The sequence below is a fragment of the Poromitra crassiceps genome, assembly GCF_964638095.1.
Source record: "Poromitra crassiceps genome assembly, chromosome: 7".
Lineage (NCBI taxonomy): Eukaryota > Metazoa > Chordata > Actinopteri > Beryciformes > Melamphaidae > Poromitra > Poromitra crassiceps.
Window position 1 is genome coordinate 43,673,691 of NC_139628.1, and position 19,211 is coordinate 43,692,901.

The 19,211-nt window shown below is 44.3% G+C and overlaps 1 protein-coding gene across 1 annotated transcript in view; it reads left to right on the forward strand.

Annotated features, from left to right (window-relative positions):
* kirrel1a (kirre like nephrin family adhesion molecule 1a) overlaps nucleotides 1-18,258 on the forward strand; it is a gene marked incomplete at its 5' end in the record, with an annotated part of 21,646 nt that extends 3,388 nt beyond the window's left edge. The window contains 13 exons of the mRNA XM_083640138.1: nucleotides 264-413; nucleotides 935-1,092; nucleotides 2,857-3,007; nucleotides 3,982-4,087; nucleotides 4,688-4,836; nucleotides 4,976-5,103; nucleotides 6,797-6,923; nucleotides 8,270-8,370; nucleotides 10,633-10,849; nucleotides 11,040-11,147; nucleotides 12,134-12,261; nucleotides 13,110-13,187; nucleotides 16,909-18,258. Coding sequence (XP_083496264.1) covers nucleotides 264-413; nucleotides 935-1,092; nucleotides 2,857-3,007; nucleotides 3,982-4,087; nucleotides 4,688-4,836; nucleotides 4,976-5,103; nucleotides 6,797-6,923; nucleotides 8,270-8,370; nucleotides 10,633-10,849; nucleotides 11,040-11,147; nucleotides 12,134-12,261; nucleotides 13,110-13,187; nucleotides 16,909-17,604 — 2,297 coding nt within the window. The 3' untranslated portion in view covers nucleotides 17,605-18,258. The remainder of the gene's footprint in view (nucleotides 1-263; nucleotides 414-934; nucleotides 1,093-2,856; nucleotides 3,008-3,981; nucleotides 4,088-4,687; nucleotides 4,837-4,975; nucleotides 5,104-6,796; nucleotides 6,924-8,269; nucleotides 8,371-10,632; nucleotides 10,850-11,039; nucleotides 11,148-12,133; nucleotides 12,262-13,109; nucleotides 13,188-16,908) is intronic.
* Between the last annotated feature and the right edge of the window lie 953 nt (nucleotides 18,259-19,211).

Below are 19,211 nucleotides of genomic sequence, written 5' to 3' on the forward strand. Positions count from 1 at the left end.
ACAATAAATAAATAAAATGGAAAGCGCATAGGAACTCTGCCAATGACCTCACATATCCTGATATTTGTGGCTGTGAAGAACAATCTTCATCTCTACAGTGATATGACCTAGTTAGCAGGGGCAAGATGTCTATCTGCGTAAATCATATTGAACACCAGGCAAAATCTTCCAGGTCTGGAAAAAGTGGGTCATTTTTTAATTGAAAATGTGTAGGAACCCTGTATGTGTTTGACTCTCTCTGTATGTATCTGTGTGTCTCCCAGCCTGGCCCAGGTACCGCGTGCTGCGTGTCAATGACTTGGGCCAGTACAACCTGGAGATCCTGTCAGCCGACCTGTCCGACGACTCCCTGTACGAGTGCCAGGCACCTGACGCCGCCCTGAGGTCCCGGAGGGCCAAGCTCACCGTGCTCAGTACGTCTCAGTGTGTGTGCCTGGGTGAAATGTGTGGTGTGAGAGTGAGAGAGACGCAGGGGCGGACTGCATAATCGGGCACGTCGGGCAAATGCCGGCGCCGCCTACTGGTTTACTAGTGGTTTTATTACTTTATTCAGGTTTAAAGTGGGTGCATCTCATTGTAAAATTGGACATGGCCCAAATTGGGCTTCAAACGGCCCAAATCGGGCTTCAAACGGCCCAAATCTGGCTTTAAACGACCCAAATTGGGCTTCAAACGGCCCAAATCTGGCATCAAACGGCCCAAATTGGGCTTCAAACGCCCCAAATTGAGCTTCAAACGGCCCAAAAAAAAAAATTCACGCGCGTCGGCCCGTATCGGCCTGGCCTGCTTGGTATCTAATGCCCGGCCTGAATTATGATCCCAGTCCGCCCCTGGAGAGACGGCACGTATTTCTAACTGCCCCCACTCCCATCTCCAGTCCCTCCAGATGAGCCGGTGATGATAGTTTCTTAACTGCCCCCTCTCCCCTCTCCAGTCCCCCCAGATGAGCCGGTGATAGACGGGGGTCCGGAGGTGTTGCTGAATGCGGGGGAGTCCTACAACCTCAGCTGCATCTCTCGAGGGGCCAAGCCACCCTCCATCATCGAGTGGCTCAAAGACGGCCTGCCTGTAGAGGGCGCTGCCAGCACCACCGTAAGCCTACCAAAGCCACACACACCTAGACACTGACTAGGCCGACTAGGCAGACTAGTCGACTATCAAAACTGCTAGTCGACACTGTGCATCATAGTCGACGAATCGTTCATCTGTGGTTTTAGAATATAAATATAATATTAATATGTATTTATAAATATAAATAAATGTATAAATTTAACATAGATTTGTTTGAACAATAATTTTCTATGTTATGCTATGTTAAATAAACAGAATTTAATGTATTTAGAGACGGAAAGACTGTCTGTGTTGTTACTGCAGTCAAACAGTCGCTATCTCCAGCTCAGTTGCTGGAGTTTATGGGCTCATTTGTAAACAGCCTCTTAGAGCCAATGAAGGACTGTGCTCTTTCACATACCCCCAGGTTGGTCCCGCCTACATTAGTTAACCCTTTATTGGGGTTTTTAGACCTTTTTGATGAGAATTGACCATTTTTATTGCATGAGAAAATATGATATATTATCTCCTGTGTGACTAGTCGACTACCTTTTGGGAGTAATCGATGACTTCTAAAATGCAGTAGTCGTGAATGCCCTACGAGACACTCCCTTGTGAACTGTAGGAAAACCTGTGCTTTTCAAGAGGCAAATTCAGCTCATTAGTCAGAAGTGAGAGGAGCGCTATCAAGCTCTTGATCTGGCACTTGACTTGAGAAACCGATTTTCATCATATTTTATCTTTATTGAATTGAATTGAATATCTTTATTGTCATTGTACCAGGTACAACGAGATTGAGTTTGCGAATTCCAAACTCGATGCAATAAAGGAACAATAAATAGGTTAAAAAAATAACGAAAAAAATAGCTATAAAGTTAACAAGCACTATACGAACAATGACCACGTTCATACAGTATACAGTTCAAATGTGCAATGTCCGGCAGTAGTAACCAATACATTTTAAAACAATGACAGCATTAATAGATAGAGTTACAGTTCAAATGTGTAATAGAGCAGACAGTAGTAAACAGTGACAGAGCTACAGCTCCGATGTGCAAAACAGCAACAACAAAAGCCGTACAGTCCAGGAAAGAGGGGTGGTGGGGGGGCAGTCAGACAGCTATGGGGGGCACTTGGTGGACTGATTCAAAGCAGATATGGCCCTGGGGAAGAAACTATTACTCGACCTGGAGGTGCGGGCGATGAAGGTCTTCTAACGTCTGCCAGATGGAAGGAGTTCAAACAGACGATGGCATGGCCGTGTGTAGTCCTTGCAGATGCTGGCAGGCTTTCCTTAGGCAGCGTGAGCTGGAGATGTCCTCCAGAGCTTGAGAAGTGTCTCATTAATTAAAGGAAGTCAAAGTTCTGCTATTGTGAAAATTTGTACTTATCTCCGCACCTTAGATGTGAGTTTTCACACAAGTCCAGTAATCCTCCACCTCTTTTATCAAAGAGATCAGACTTGCAGACTAACGTTTAACGGTAAACAGCTCCATGAAAATGAATGAAAGAATGCAGAAATCAAGAAAAATGTACTAATTTAAAAAGTACAAAAAGGTGCAGATGTGTTTCACTCTTACACGATCGTCAGTTTGCAGATGCAATTTCTGTCTCCACCTCGACATTCTTTCACCCTTTCCCTAATGTTTGTTCATCCTTAAATACTGGTGTTTCTCATCTCTTCAGTGTTTTCATATCTACTCACCTCAGGAATCTCCAGCTTCTAGCCATTTTTTGGCAGCAATTCTTCTTCTGATTCCATTTGTCCCTCTCTCTCTCTCTCTCTGTCCTCCATCCCCCCACCAGGAGGTGCTTCCAGACAGGAAGAGGGTGACCACGCGGAGCTACCTGCCCATCCATCCCGTGGACACCGACACCGGGAGGAACTACAGCTGCGTGGCCAGCAACCTAGCTATTCCCACCGGCAAGAGCACAACCGTGACCCTCAACGTACACCGTAAGCGCTGCTGGACTCTTCATCTGGACTGTATGGGCAAAATGTTGAGGGAAAGTCCATTTGGACCCAACGAGTATAACAAACACTGAATGACCCAGAATATTTTCATTGTGAGATATGATTTTGTCCAGAATACCATGACGACGTATGTGTATTGAAAGTAGAGAGATAACAGTGAACCACTGTTGAAGCATGTTATCCACAGTAATCCACAGTGATCCCCAGTGATTATAGGCATAATGATACCATGGAATACAAGATTTAAAAAAAAAACATTAATTATTAATTATCATCACTATAAACTCAATATTGAGTACCACAGACTCTCTATGTCTCGCACTCTAAAGTCCCTATAGGTATATTATAGTGACAGCAATATTGCCCAGTTTTCTAAAAATGACACCCTTATATTATGGTCTTCAAAATGCACTTAAAGGTCACACTAGTGAGTCGGGCCAAACCAAATTACAATGTGCTACATTATATGGCCACTGTGTACAGTATGTTGTACGGGAAAGGCTGTATGTAAAGAAGGGATCTGTCCAACACAGTTAACTGACGCCCAATCAGATGGTATTATGTGTCACTACTGTGTGAGACTCAGAGTTATGAGATTAGCCACTGCTTTCTAGCGACTGACAATGTAACAACTGCTGGGTCGCAAATGTGATAAAAAACTGTCAGCTAATGTAATAATAACATATGTCATGTTATGCCGCTTATAATGCAATCATGTCCAGTTACTTGCATTATCAATTGGAAGGAATTACAATATCTGTCTGAAGATGTAATTACTGCATTATCTGGTTTTATTTTGACTCATTTAGAGGGACATTGCATACTATTTTATGTTATTGCATCAGCCATCAGTTACATGCCTATATAGCTACTAATGCATGGCAGCCATTTTGCACCAGAATGGCCTCCACATTGCAGCACAGATGAACTGAGCGGGTGTGTTTCCTCCCTCACAGACCCACCAACAGTGACCTTGTCCATCGAGCCTCGCTCCGTCCTGGAGGGGGACAGAGTCACCTTCACCTGCCAGGCCAACGCCAACCCTCCCATTATGGGCTACAGGTCTGCATAGCAACATAGGAATGGATTCACATTTTATATCGTTATTTTTTTTTGGTTTGGTTTTGTATTATTCCTAAATTCAGGTGGTTTCAAACTGTCATTATACATATGACCATATATTAGGAAACATAAGTAAATCATTTTTTTAATCTAATTTATTTAATGTATTGTGAATAATGTATCCTGTGATAAGCTCATATTTCAAAATATTATCTTATTAATTAATTTATATTTATTATTTATTCATTATTATTCATTCATCTTATTATTCACCGAATATAGCTTTGGTTAAGATATATTTACAGTAAATATAGTCCATCCATATATCATGTAATGTAAGTGTCTCTTAACCTAAGTGTCTCTACCATGTAAATACAAATTTTCATGTAAATAGCCTAAGATATAGAACATATCTGAAAGTAGCCATTTTTGCAACATTGCCATACATTTTCTCCACATATCTACAGATCAAAAGATACAATATTTATATAGGTTAACATACAGTATGTACATCACCTATGTTCCAATGTATATATTTTTGTGTGCATACGATGGGTGTCTGACTGTCTGTGTTCATAACGCGGTGTGTTTGAACCCTAGGTGGGCTAAAGGTGGCGTGGTGCTGCAGGGTGCCAGGGAGAGCGTGTTCACCACCAAGGCCGACCACTCCTTCTTCACCGAGCCCGTCTCCTGTCTGGTCTTCAACGCCGTGGGCAAGACCAACGTCAGCATCTTGGTGGACGTCCACTGTGAGTGTCTCCCAAATACTGCTCTCGGCTTGTCCAACCTTATCTTTCCTGTCTTCACTCGCTCTGACCATCTCGCTCTCCTTCAGTCCTACACTATTCCATTAATACTCAAATACAACATCTCTCTGTCTCTGTCCAGTCGGTCCGATCCTGTTGGTGGAGCCCCAGCCCAAAACAGTAGACATGGACTCTGATGTCAGCCTCAACTGCAAATGGGCCGGTAACCCTCCGCTCACCCTCACCTGGTTCAAAAAGGGTTCAAACATGGTAAGAGAGTCCTCTCAGATCGCTCTTCTGTTCTCGTATTCATAGTACTTTGACATCTCCCCAGGCATGGTTCCACAACAAACTGACTTAAGGTGCATCTGAAGTTAGTTTAGTGGGAGTGTACAGTGCGGGCTGGAAACAGCTTTTCAAAAATCGTGGAGGTGTTACGGGTCACGAGCATAAACAGATGAGGTCAAGTTTAGAAAAATAGTCTCACTACAATGAAATGGCTAATATGGAGGCTATCGTCACAGATTAATACAATTGGGCTCATTGAATCCACAAGAGTCTCATCTTTTCAGTCATACTCAATTTATGCAATTCCAAGATGGTTTAGGAACCCCAGTATGCAGAACTTTTCAAATAGAATATGTGAAAATTAATACATTTACACTGCATGCAAAAAAACTGCATGTTGTTGTGGTTTTTTTCCTCCAAAAACTAAATTAGTATGTGGGATTAGCATAAAGTGGGCATGTCTGTAAATAGAACCCATTCTCATTGAGATATCTTGAGGTGAGAGGTTCTAGCTTTAGAAATGAGCCTGCTACAGCCTCTGAAACACAGTAATATTGGTCACGGATTCAAATTCCAACTGATCCAAATCTTGCACCCCTATAGAACCGGGCCTGCATCTCCAACTTTCTTCATCCTGTTGAAGTGTTTCTCAGTCCGTTAATGGCATACTTGCCAGCCACGTACAGTACCTTTGTATTATCTCTCTTGTCCTCATGTCTCTTTCTCTCTCTTTTCCTACATTTACTCCCCTCTTCTCTTTACATTAAATATGAAACGTACATGATCTCCGTGGTTAAATCATTGCTGCTGCAGCAGAGAATAGGATATAAAGGGCTTTTGGTTGACATCACAATCTCGCCATATTGTAGGTCTTCAGCTCAGGGGCAACTTTGAATGTACAACTTGGCTGTCCCAATAGAATTCAAAACCAGAGACCATTTACTAGAGCGCGACGGTCCATCTGTGAGTCATTTCCTGTATCTGTGTCACATGGGATGCCTCACTGCCACGGAGAGATTAAGAGACTAGCAGCAGTTCTAGAGCCTATTCCCTCCAATGGGAGAAGTGAACATGAGCACAGATTATGACGCTTTACGATTACGATTCTTTCGCCCCATCGCCTAGTCAATATTGGACCCATTTTTCACAAGCCACATATCTTACGAACATTTTGACACTAAAATGACGAAGTCAGGAGGAAATAGACTTTGTTCAAGAGTCAAGACCTGTCTCTGTCTCAGCAACATACTCTCACACGAGATCTGGCAACGTATCACTATCAGATGTGAGATTAAAAGTAAAATAAGGCATAAACATTAAAAGTCCATCAGTAATGTGTTGGTGTTGTAAATTAGTGACACTAGAAACAGTGTGCTGTCTACCGTACCGTGTTGGTTTTCCCTCGCAGACGCAGCTCGGCTTCGCGCAGCCGCAGTTGACCAATTGTGCGCCGCGCCGTGCCACGCCGTCCCGCTCTCCAATTATTAGTGACAGTATACATAGATGTAACCTATATTTAAAAAAAAATGGGCGCGCAAATGTGCATTGTTGTTTTCATTAACCTCTCATCTACGCGCACAGCAATTTATCTTTTTATTTTTACTTTTTTACTTTTTTTGTAATTTACTGTAACTGACTCTCCTCCCTATTTTCTGCCCTTTTCCCTCCCTCCCAGGTTCTCAGTAACAACAACCAGTTGTATCTGAAGTCTGTGAGCCAGGCGGACGCCGGCCAGTATGTGTGCAAGGCCATCGTCCCACGCATCGGAGTAGGAGAGACCGAGGTCACACTCACTGTCAACGGTCAGAACACGTCCACACAGTTTGATACATCACTGCTCTTAGACGAGAATCTTGTGCTACCAAAAGGTCGGCTTTTCAGGATTTGAGAAAAACACAGTAATTACTAGCGTGACGTTCCAGTTACTTTTGACATCATTACAGTGGGGCCTTTCAAACCGGCTTGGTTATGAAACGCACTTGCCACATGTGCAAAACTTTCAGTTCAAATAAAAGTAAAAACGCCACAGTGGGATATGACAGCAGTGGTATTCCTCGCTTATGCTTTCACAGTTTGATTTTTATTTGATAGTAGTATCTCTCCTCTCTCTCTCTAGCTGTGTTTCCATTACAGTTTTTCGCAAAATAATTGCGATATTTCTACAACTTCGACAATGTACAATTGCGACTTGTAGGCGTTTCCATTGAAGTTGAGTTTCGCAATTCCCGTTACCAGCAGCTGCCACAGTGATTACGCACGCGGATCTGCCCCATATCCCGTCCCCTGCATGGAGATACATCTGCGGCGCTGCAATTAGATGATGTTGCCTGCATGCTCAAATCCAACCAATGGTCAATGCAAATCACAACATGAAGTTACAACGCATATAAACGAGCCTGTGTATCAATTCAAAAGAACATGTTGCTGGCTGCGGTGAATGCAGTGAGCGCGACAGGCAGAGGAAAAAAGGTAGCCTACAACTTGTCCCATTTTAGAGATGGAGGAGGGGGGGAAAGGCTGATATGGTGCCGTGCAATAGTCAGAATATCGTGTATTATAATTATAACATTGCACCTGAAACGTGTGTAATGTATTAATCACTTCAGTCAACAGCACCGCACCGGTGTGCTTTTCATCCCGCCGATCATCTCGCCGCTGTGCCAAATGCGCGCACACAGGCATGGATCGATTTCTCCCATTAAACATGATCTATTTTCCGGCTCCGCTTTTGCACAACACTCTTTCTGCTAGGTAGCGTTGCTTCAAAGTTTTCCACTTGCTGCGAAGGTTTTGCCACGGTTTATCAAACCCTTTCTCCCTAATTTCCTTTCATTTTCCAAAGGATCAGATGGGTCACATGACGTGCAAATGCGGAAAATCTGTTTCCATTACACTTTTGCGATAAACTGCTATATCGACACGTCTGAAAAACCACCTCATGAGAGCGCAAAAACGTTTTGCGATATTTGGGAGCTTTTTCGAAATTTACGTGTTTCCATTACCCAATTTCTATTGCGATATTTAGATTTTGCGCATTTATGAGGGTAATGGAAACACGACTACTCTCTCACCACCCTTCTCTCTCTCTCTCTCTCTCTCTCTCTCTCTCGCTCATTCACACTCACCTTTTCTCTTTTGTTTGGCACAGGTCCTCCCATCATCTCCAGCGAGCCAGTCCAGTATGCGGTGAGAGGAGAGAGAGGAGAGGTCAAATGTTACATAGCCAGTACGCCTCCTCCGGATAAGATTGTGAGTGAAAGTTCTTCGCCACACTAAAACCCTAAAACGCCAAACAAGAACAGCACAATTGATCAAAGCAGAGTTACAGTGCAATAAAACAATAGTTTCATGGGCTAAAACCATAAAGAACATTACCAATCCCATATTTACACCTTCAAAATGTCAACCCAAGTGTAATTATTCAGAAGAAACGGAATATTTGGTGGCGTAAAAGCACAATGTTGCACCTTTTTAGCCTGAAAGCGACTTGTATCCTACTCTCTCTATACCTAGATGGCTGGTAAATGCTTTCAGGCGACCATCCCCTCTCTCCCTCTGAACGGTGACTCACCACAAAACTCTCCCAGAATTCATCACATAAACAAACCAACACAAACACGGCCCACTTTTAGCTCCTGCGTCAGAAGACCAGCCCTGGATGCTTTTCTCCAGTCAACTGTACCACGGAGACGCAACCATAGTGGTTCCTCCACTGACTTTGATCCGTCCTGACTCACCGGCCATGCGCCCCTTAATGCAGGCGGGGACAGAAAAGGATTTATAAAATATGAAGGAGGGGAAGAGGAACAGTTGTCCCGGTAAATGCCACGGCCAGGAGATTCTTCTTCTTTTGAATAAATGGGCAGATTATGGGAACATGTGGCCTTATGCATAATTAACCCCGTCCCCGCCTTGGTACAGCACTTCCCTGCTGAATAATACAGCTGCTTTTAGCGGTTTCCGAGCTGGAGAGTGTGCAGCATTCTCGCTAACTCAGTCGCCCCGGCCAGGAGACACACTGTTGCTGCTCTTAGGATGTCATGCAAGGTGTGTGTCCACATGTGAGTGTGTTCTTCATGTAAATGTATGGGGTGTGTGTGTTCACATGTGAGTGTGTTCTTCATGTAAATGTATGGGGGGTGTGTGTTCACATGTGAGTGTGTTCTTCATGTAAATGTATGGGGTGTGTGTGTTCACATGTGAGTGTCTTCTTCATGTAAATGTATGGGATGTATTTTGGATCTGCCTTGTGTACGTTAGGGTCAGACTAGGGACGCATTTGCCGATGATATCCGATGGCGTTTCTCTCTGACCAGAGACATTTTATTTAATAATTTAATTTTTCAGTTATGTTTTTTTGTAAATTAGTTATGAGTCACATTGCCTTAAACAGCAGGTAACCCAACAAAAATAATTTCATGAGTCTGAATTTCATTGTGACTTTTAGTGTCCCATGATGGTCTAAATGCTGTTTCAGAGGATTTTGCATGCTGACAAGGAGAAAATTGAAAACAAAATAAGAAAATAAGAAATAAGAAAGAAAATATTGAATATGTTTACTGGTGGATCACCTGTAACTGTAATCATTACCAACTGCACCTGTAATTTGAATCCAGTATGAATCAGTCATTTTTACAAGTCTGGAAAGTTAAAAATCAGAAGCAAATTACCTACGATTTCACAGCAATCCAGTTTGAATTGACATCTCCATCCTAAGAATATGTTGAGTTTCTGGTGTCCAGTAGATAAGCAGAGATAGTGACTTTTACATCCAGACTTTGATTTCTCAAATGAGAAATTTGAGGGGTAAATCACTGAGCTCCTTCATTCTGAATGAATGGAATTACAGCATGTAAAAATGACATTACAGCACTTCCCCCAAATGAATTTTGATCCAAATAGGGCTTAACTAGAGACCGTTTATTAGAGCGAGACGGTCCATCTGCGAGTCATTTCCTGTATCTGTGTCACATGGGCTGCACCACTGCCACGGAGAGATTATAAGACTAGAGCAGCAGTCTATCCATGGGAGAAGGGAATGTGAGCACAGATTATGACAGATTCTTTCGCCCCATAGTCGCCAAAGTAAATATTGGACCCATTTTTCACAAACCACATATCTCCTGAACATTCTGACACTAAAATGGCATTTTTCAGACAGACAAGTCTGGAGAAAATTAACTTTGTTCCAGACCTTCTAAAATAAAGAACCTTCTTTTACCTGCTCTATTTGTAAAGCGTCTCGAGATCATTCTTGCTATGGTTTGGCGCCATCTAAATACAATTGACTTGACTTGTCTCAGGCAATGGCCTCGGTGGGGCGAGGTGACCACGCCCACTGACTTAGGAGACAGGAAGGGTGATACCATTTCATACCATTGGTGCAGCGTGTAATGCGGCATCTTGTTGGTGTCTTAAGTATGTTAAGGCTGATGTGTGTTCCCGTGTGTGTGTGTGTGTGTGTGTGTGTGTGTGTGTGTGTGTGTGTGTGTGTGTGTGTGTGTGTTGCAGGTGTGGGCGTGGAAGGAGAACGTGTGGGAGAAGGAGAGGGGGACTCTGTTGGAGAGGTACACGGTGGAGCAGAGCAAGCCTGCGGCGGAGGGCGGCGGCGTGCTCTCCACCCTCACCATCAACAACGTCATGGAGTCTGACTTCCTGTCCACCTACAACTGCACCGCCTGGAACGCCTTCGGCCCGGGCACCATGATCATCACACTGGAGGAGACAGGTGTGTGAGAGCTTCCTGTTTTAGGTGCAAAAGCTTCCATGAACTGATATACAGTAGGTGTTATATTAAATGGAGATAGAGTTGCAAAATTGCCATTTATTGATATGAAAATGTTATGGATTATGTCTTTAACATACCTTTGACTCCCATCCCTTCCTCTTGCCCCCTCCCTCTCTCCTCCCCCTCTCAGAGGAGGTCCCAGTGGGGATAATAGCCGGTGGGACAGTGGGCTGCACCATCCTCTTGTTCCTCTGTCTGCTCGTCCTGGTGCTTATCTTCTACCGGCAGCGCAAAGGCAGTGAGTCACAACCATACTCTCTATATACTTAACACATATTAACACTCAATCTGCATGTATAGTACAGCAGCTTCCATGTAGCTATAATGTTCACTTTTTACTTTTCACTGTGTAGTATAACAAATACTACGTGTTTTATGTATTGATTATGTATTTGCTCTATTATTGTATCCATCTTAACAAGTCAATTGCTTTCACATTCAGCAGTAAAAACTTATCTGCAAATGGGTTGAAAATATCCACTTGATTCCACTTGTTTCAATAGTTTCAATTCAATTTACACTAGAGCTGCAACAATTAGTTGATTAATCGATTAGTCGATCGACAGAAAATTAATCACCAACTATTTTTATAATGGATTAATCGTTTACACAAATGTTTATGAATGAATGAATACTCAAATTATCTCGTTTCAGCTTCTTAAATGTGAATATTTTCTTTTAGTCTTCTGTTACAGTAAACTGATTATCTTTGGGGCTGTGTACTGTTGCTCAGGACAAAAGAAGACATTTGAGAACATTTGATCGACATTTTTTCACCATTTTACATTTTACATTTTACAAATTTACATTAATTTTACAGACCAAATGACTAGTCTAGGGATTAGTCGAGAAAATAATCGACAGACTAATCAATAATGTTATAATTGTTAGTTGCAGCCCTCATTTCAAGAATATTTTGGAATTAAGCATTAAGCATTTTCTTGATACTAGTAGTGTGATTCTTTTTTTAACTGAACTGAGTGAAGTGAAACTGCATTGGAAACAAATGGAATGAGCTCACCCCACAAAATGACTTGTTAAGATGGACATTTCTGCAGCGTAACAAAGAGACTCTACTGTCTTCGTTGTGCGTTACCTAAACACTCTCTGTAAACGATATGGATGTAGGTGCCCTCTGAACCCGCTCCTCGCGCCCACAAAAACACACGCCGGCGGCGTCGCGGGTGTCCAGCCGCATTCAACCTGGTTGTGTTTTGCTTCCAGGTCGGCGCGGGGTCACGCTGGGTAAGCCCGACATCAAGGTGGAGACGATAAACAAGGAGACCCACAGCTTGGAGGAGGACTCTGGCAGCGTGTCCACCGCATCGCGCATGGTCAAGGCCATGTACTCGGTGAGCAGCGGCGGGAAACTGTTGACACAGCCTGTAGTCGTAGAGAAAAAACTAACTCCATAACCTCTCCCTACACCGCACCGTACCTTTGAATAAAAAACAAACTCAGGTTCCTACACAGGTCTGGGAAGTCTGGAAAAGTATAAAAATTCAATTTCATCATTTCCAAGTCTTGAATAGTTTGATCATTTCCAGGTCTTGAATAGTTTGGGAATTTGGGGGGGAAAAAGTCTGGAAAAGTATTGAAAATGTGGTTCAGGTCCGATACACACCTAATTATAGCTTTTACATTGTTGTAGGCCCACTTTGAGCCCACAGTTTGTTGATGTGAAGAAGAAGAATGTTCAGATCGAGAGATGCTCTTATTACCCAGCATGCATTACATCAAACACAGACCAAAATCACATCCAGTCAAGAACATAGGCTCTGCCTGGAAAAATATGGAATTTTAAAATGGAAAGCATGTAGGAACCCTGCCAATCATCTCACATATTCTTGTGACTGTGAAAAACGGTCTTCATCTATACAGCGATCTGACCTCGTTAACAGGGGTAAGATGTCTATCTGCATAAATCCAACACCAGACAAAATCTTATGTATGTAGGGAATTTTTTTTATTGAACATGTGCAGGAACCCTGCCTCTTTTTAACACTCTCTTAATTCCATTTCCCCCTTTTTCCTTTCACATTCCTCCTCCACACTCCTTTGCCTCCGTCCCTCTTCTGTTTCGTTATGGCACCTCCTCTTCTGTTTCGTTATGGCACCTCCTCTTTCGTTTTGTTTTTGTTTTTTTTGTTGTTTGACGGTTTAGTTTCTCCCCTCTGTGTCCTTCTCTCCCTCCAATCAGCCCTTTAAAGACGACATAGAGCTCAAGTCTGACCTTCGCAGCGACACCCTGGACACCCGCCAGGAATATGACCTGAAGGTGAGCTCATACACTCACAAAAAAAAACACACCACAGAGGTCTGTTCACTTTCACTTCGTCTTCATAAGTTGAAAATCTGCAAACTTTTCCTATAAAAAGCCTCATCTATTTAGGATGTAATTCAATTATTGAAAATGGTCACACAGGTAGACAAATGCAGTTACATTAAGGATAAGGGCAAAATAAACAAAACATGAACATGAAATCATGCCACAGTGAGAGTGAAGGCTTGTGGAGTACATTTCCTGGCAAGGTTTTATCCTAATTATACCTCAAAGGGCTGAGAATATCCTAATCATTACCGACATGGGGACTCTGAGTGATGACTTTCATCCAATGATGTACGGTATTTCTTTTCCAATGGAAGCGCCGTCTCCCAGGATGACATTGACCGTATCTACCAGGCACAAACAATAACCAAGTGAAGAACATATTAACGGAAGTTTGACCCTTATTTGACCTTATTCTGCACTGAAGCCTCCTCTGTAAACACATGATCCCAAATAAGCCTATATTGAAGGCTTTAGTGTTTCGAAATGTGTGTTCCACCACGATCATAGTATTGGAGAACCAAGGTGATCAATCAGAGTCAATGTTATTATTCACAAGTATTTATTTTGGCCTCTCGAACAGTGGTTCTCAACGTGGGGTCCGGGGACCACCAGAGGTCCTTGAGGGGGTTCCAGGGAGTCCCCAGCAAATGGATGACTGGTTAAACTACTAGAGAATGTTGAAGAATGGCTGCCTGTTTTGGTCATAGTATCACTGTTCTGTACCTACAATACAGATATGTGTGGAATTCTGCACAAAATAATATCGAACATGTAAAAAATATTCTCAAATTTGCGTCCGAGAGACAAAATCTCATCAAAATGAGGGTCTGTGGCCCTAATGTGGACTAAATGAGTGGTCCTTGATATGATACGGTTGAATCACTGCTCTAGAAGATGAGTGATCTTGAATTTTCAAGACTATTACAGTACCTTTTCCAAGTAAGACCAGCATTGAATCCAATATTGAATTTTCTGAACTTCTGATACCAAAATTGTGCTCTGCTGAAATCTCACCTCTAGAGGGTGCACACGTGCATCTGGTATGTGATAGTTAAAAGAAGATGAACAAGAAGGATTTGAACAGACAGTTGCAGTTTGGGGCTAAATGTTAAGTCCAAGAATGCCAAGTCGATACTTGTGACCTTAGGGAGAAAGTCGTTTTGTGGAGAACGATCTTCTCATAAGAGTGAGCACAGAGAAGCTTCCTTACAGTTTGCATGGAGGCTTTCTCAATAGTGTTCTAGTGCGTTCTTTTGTCCCTCAGGACGTATTTACGTTATATCTAACTGCTGAAGCACAGTTCTAGAACAAAAGGACGGTGGACAAGTAAACTCCCAGGACATTTATCCGTCTTCTGTCTTTTGGTTTTGTTTTGGAATCCTGCTTCAGCGTTTAGATATTAAGTATAAACGCGTCATGGAAGACACAAAGACGCACAGGAACGCATACTGACTAACTGAGAAAGCGCCTGGCTCTTTGGCAGTGGACTGCAGCAGTCGTCATAAAAGTCAATTCAGTCCAACAGCTGAAAACACGGCGACAGAATGCTAAACTGCTCAACTAGCTCCTCTAATCACTTAGCAGGCTGGCTCACCCGTCCCGCAGAAGTTCAAAGAGGAACCGGACAAAGCAATAACTCAGGCATATTCTCCTCATTCGGCTGGCATGAATCATTTACACATTTTGACAGCGTTGTGTTCGGCCGAGGTGATGAATGCGTTCTCAAGAGGCGGTTAACACGTGAAGCTGCCAAAATGTTCTACTGAAACGTCCCCGCATGGATATTTTGCAAGGGCAAACACAGCAGCCCTCTGCCTGGAGTTCTGCCTTGGATCACTTTGAAGAAACGCAGACATGTATCTATCCACCACAGGAGGCGGTTAGATTACCCTGACAACAGGCTGAGCCAGATTTTTTTTCCCCCTGGTGCCTGAAGGCAGCACCAAAGCAGAGTGAAACAAAGTTGGGGGGGGAGTCTGGCCATGTGTGAGACAATGAGACAGATGGACCAAACGATAACAGAAATAGCGTCACACCAGGCAGCAGGGTCCTTCACCTGGACAACGCTATGAAAGGGTTAACTTGGGTTACTTGCCCGACCTGGCTTGTCGACACACCTCGAGGGGTGGGATGGACCAGTGTTGCAGAGAAGGGTTCTGAGAATGGCACTATATGTGTTATGTTAATAGCCTATGCTGGTTGTTATGCATCTCTCCCTGGGTTGTGACCCGGCTCCTATCTGAATTGTCATGACCAGGGATTGACCCGTGTTGACTTAACTTGGTTTGAATGAACAAAAGAAGGGTTCAACGTAGGTGGAGTAACCCTGGTCCGACCCTGGTCATTGCTGTGTGAAAGTGGCATTAAGTTTTTAGCACACCAGATCACCAAAATGACCTGAACCATGTTATTCACTAACTGTGCAAAAAAGATGACCTGGTCAAAAAATAAAATGTCTTTGCAGCTGTCATGGTCATCATGACCACATTATATGTAAATGTCATTATTTGGAGCACGTCATTTTTTATTTAAACACAAGGTCATTCAAATCAAGATTGAAGATCAACTGCCACAAATTATTGTATCACATATAAGATCTTTTGAATCAGATCAAATCATATCAGAGAATGCCCCGATTATAAAAGGGCTTTAGGGCGCATGAGTGCCAGTCTCGTTAGATTAATCTTGAATGTATATATATATATTTTTTTTTTGCAGTTGGAGACGAAGGGGGCTGTTTGCTTGCGCAGTTCTCTTTTTAAGGGCTTGTTTGCTCCACTACTTGATTTGCATGCATTTATGAAAAAGACAGAAACTCTTGTGCTCTCAAGCAACTGATTATATATACCCCCCCCCCCCCCCCCCCCCAAATGCCCTCGCAGCACAATGTCAATGAATCTGGACTTGAATGCCCACCAGCTCCAGGGCATCTCTGTAGCTGAGCCTGACTTCTCGGTCCTTTCTGAGTGCAGTTTGCATGTGCTCCCCGTCTTTCCTCCGGGTGCTCTGGTTTCCTCCCACAGTCTAAACACATGCTGTGTTTGTGTAGTATTTAAATGTACAGTATATAATCTCATAAAAGTCGTAGTATGTTGTGTGCAGATAATGATGTTGATGATGCTATGTAAAGCCCTTTGAGACATGCTTGTGTTATAAGAGGCTATAAACATAACTAAACTGAACTGAACCTTGTACATACTTGTATCTCTCATTACATTATCTCTCACAGCGAATTTCACAATGTTAATAAGTGTTGATTTTTCAGTGAAAGGTGTTGATTGGAGAGTTGTTTGTCCACTCAGAGAGCTGATCTGGTTCCTGGGGGCGGTTGTTCAAAACGATCATGGGTGTTACAGTAAATTAAGTGTGAACATAGTGCAGTGTTGATATTGACATTCTCTGTGTTAAATTAACACTGACAAATCTCCGGTGATGTGTGGTCACAGGAATACGACCTTGACCTTGACTTTGACACTGCTTAGTTTCGGCTGCTTGTAATGTTTGTTGATCTAGGAATTGAAGCTTATATTGGCCTTATTGTAAAGTATTCTGGATAAGACCATGTGCTGTGTACTTTCTTGACTGATCTCTCTCTCTCTCTCTCCCTCTCTCCCTCCCTATCTCTCTGTCTCTATCTCTCACTCTCTCTCACTCTCTCTCCCCCCAGGACCCCACCAACGGCTACTACAATGTGCGCGCCTCAACCCACGACGAGGGCCGCCCGGCCTCCCGCTCCACCATGCACTACTCCGACTACCGCTCCCCGGGCGGGACACCTGGGGGCGCTGCATCCATCAGCAGCAGCGCCGGTGGGTCCGGGGCCACGGCCAGCGGGGGCGCTCCTGTCCCCCCGGGCCCCCTCACCTCCCCCGGCCGCCCGCAGGCCTGCTACGACCCCCGGCCCCCCTCCAGACTGTCCCACATCAGCTACGCCCAGTTTAACACCTTCACCCGGGCCGGCCAGAGCCAGCAGCCTCCGGGACCCAACCCCGCGCAGCCCCCGACCCCCGGCGACTTCCCGGGGGACTGCGGACTCCTGGACTCGGGCCCCCAGCTGGCCTACGACAACTACGGATACCCCTCCCACTACCCCAGCTACCGCATGGGCTTCGCCCCGCCCAGCCTGGCCCCGCTGGAGGCCGGCCCGTCCTACGAGATGTATGGCATGGGCTCCGGGGTGGCGGCGGGCCCTGGGGTGGCGGTCCCCGGGGTGGGTCCCGGGGTGGGTCCCGGGGGCCCCGCCCCCTCGGGCTCAGAGACTGGACTTGGGAAGTACGGCAGCTCCACTCGCTTCTCCTACACCTCGCAACACTCTGACTACTCCCACAGCCGACACACACAGAGGATGCAGACTCACGTGTGAGAGAGAGAGAGAGAGAGAGAGAGGGACGCGGAGTCGCTCCACATCTTATAAATAGTGTCACACTTATGAAAACACACGCGCAGATTGACATAATTTTCACACACGTACACTACCCCGAACACGCCCTCCTCTACACAAACACACAACTACACGACACACACAAACATCACACACACATGACTCACATGCACATAGAGTCAGAGGAATATGCCCTAGGGCCTAGAGAGACAGGGAGGGTGTGAGGAAGACTAGAGGCAGACAGAGAGAAAGACCGGTGGAAGGAGGAGTCGTAGCGAGACAGGGAGGGGAAATTCCCTCCCGATGTGTTCATATATCTGAGCTCTAAAAGAGCGGAGACGGCGCAAGTCACAATCAAGAGCGAGAACTAGCCAGAAGATCCTAGATCTTTGAGTCGACATAGCCTTTGCTATGAATTTAGATTGTAAATGATGGGAGAGGGAGCATCTTAAAGCGAAACGGACTGACTGATCGGGAGAAACCTCAACCAGTGGAAAGGTCATTTCTGGCCACCATTCTTTTTTCTTTTTTTTATGTTTATATTTTTTGCTGGTTGTTTTATTCAATGATCATAGAGCACATATATATCCCAGAATGCCCTTCTCTACAGACGGCACGCGCCATCATGCCTGTTAGACGTTGGAGAGGAGGAGGAGGAGGAGGAGGAGGAGGGACGGGGGGTGGGGGTTGGGAAGGGGGGGTCATCGTTTTGCACTGCATCTACAGTATTCATGCTTAGACGTCCCTTATCTATATCTGTGTAATGTCTCTTTTTATTTGCACACCAGACTAGAGCTTTGTATTCTATTTTTTAAACATTTACAGAATTATTTTTGTCATATTTCTGTAAAGCGTGTTCATGTGTGCGTATGGACCAAACGTGAGGGGTGAGGCTGCATGAAAAAAGACAAAAAATGGGCCTTCGCCTTGGTGAGATTCACCGAGATGAAGCTGGAAGAAAAGCGTGGGAAGGATGTCGGACCGGAGCGGTTATACCAGTATATAAAAGAAAAACCTCGTGCCAAGTGTTCATGTTGTTCTTCACCTTAGACCATTTATATGCAGTAGAAACCACGGAGCTCCTTCTATTGGCGAGTGTTGGCTTTACAGAACCGGGTCAAGCGTCCAGCAGCCTGGACTCTTAATAAAAGCCTGGTGCAGACGGACAAAGAGACAATATGTTTGGGTTTAGAACTGAGTGGCCTTATAGGGGAACGTGTCATACATTTCCATTTTTTTAAATCATTCCTCATTGTGAAGTGTGCCAAAACGGCCGGAGGAGAATGTGTATGGAGAGGTTCATTGAAGGATCGTCCACAGTATTGACATATAGTGGTGTGTGATTGTGTGCGCGCGCGTGTGTGTGTGTGTATGGGTGTGCTAGAGAGAGAGATCAAGAGGGAGTGTGTGGGCGTTGGCACGCACATCGATTTGTACAGTGTGTTTGTATAGATGTGTGAATGACTGTGTGCGTATGGGAAGCATATACATGCAGCGCCCCACTTGCAGTGCTGCCAGATCTCGCGAGAGAAACAAGCAAGCAACCGCTTGGTTCTCTCGCGAGATCTGGCAACACTGCCCACTTGTAT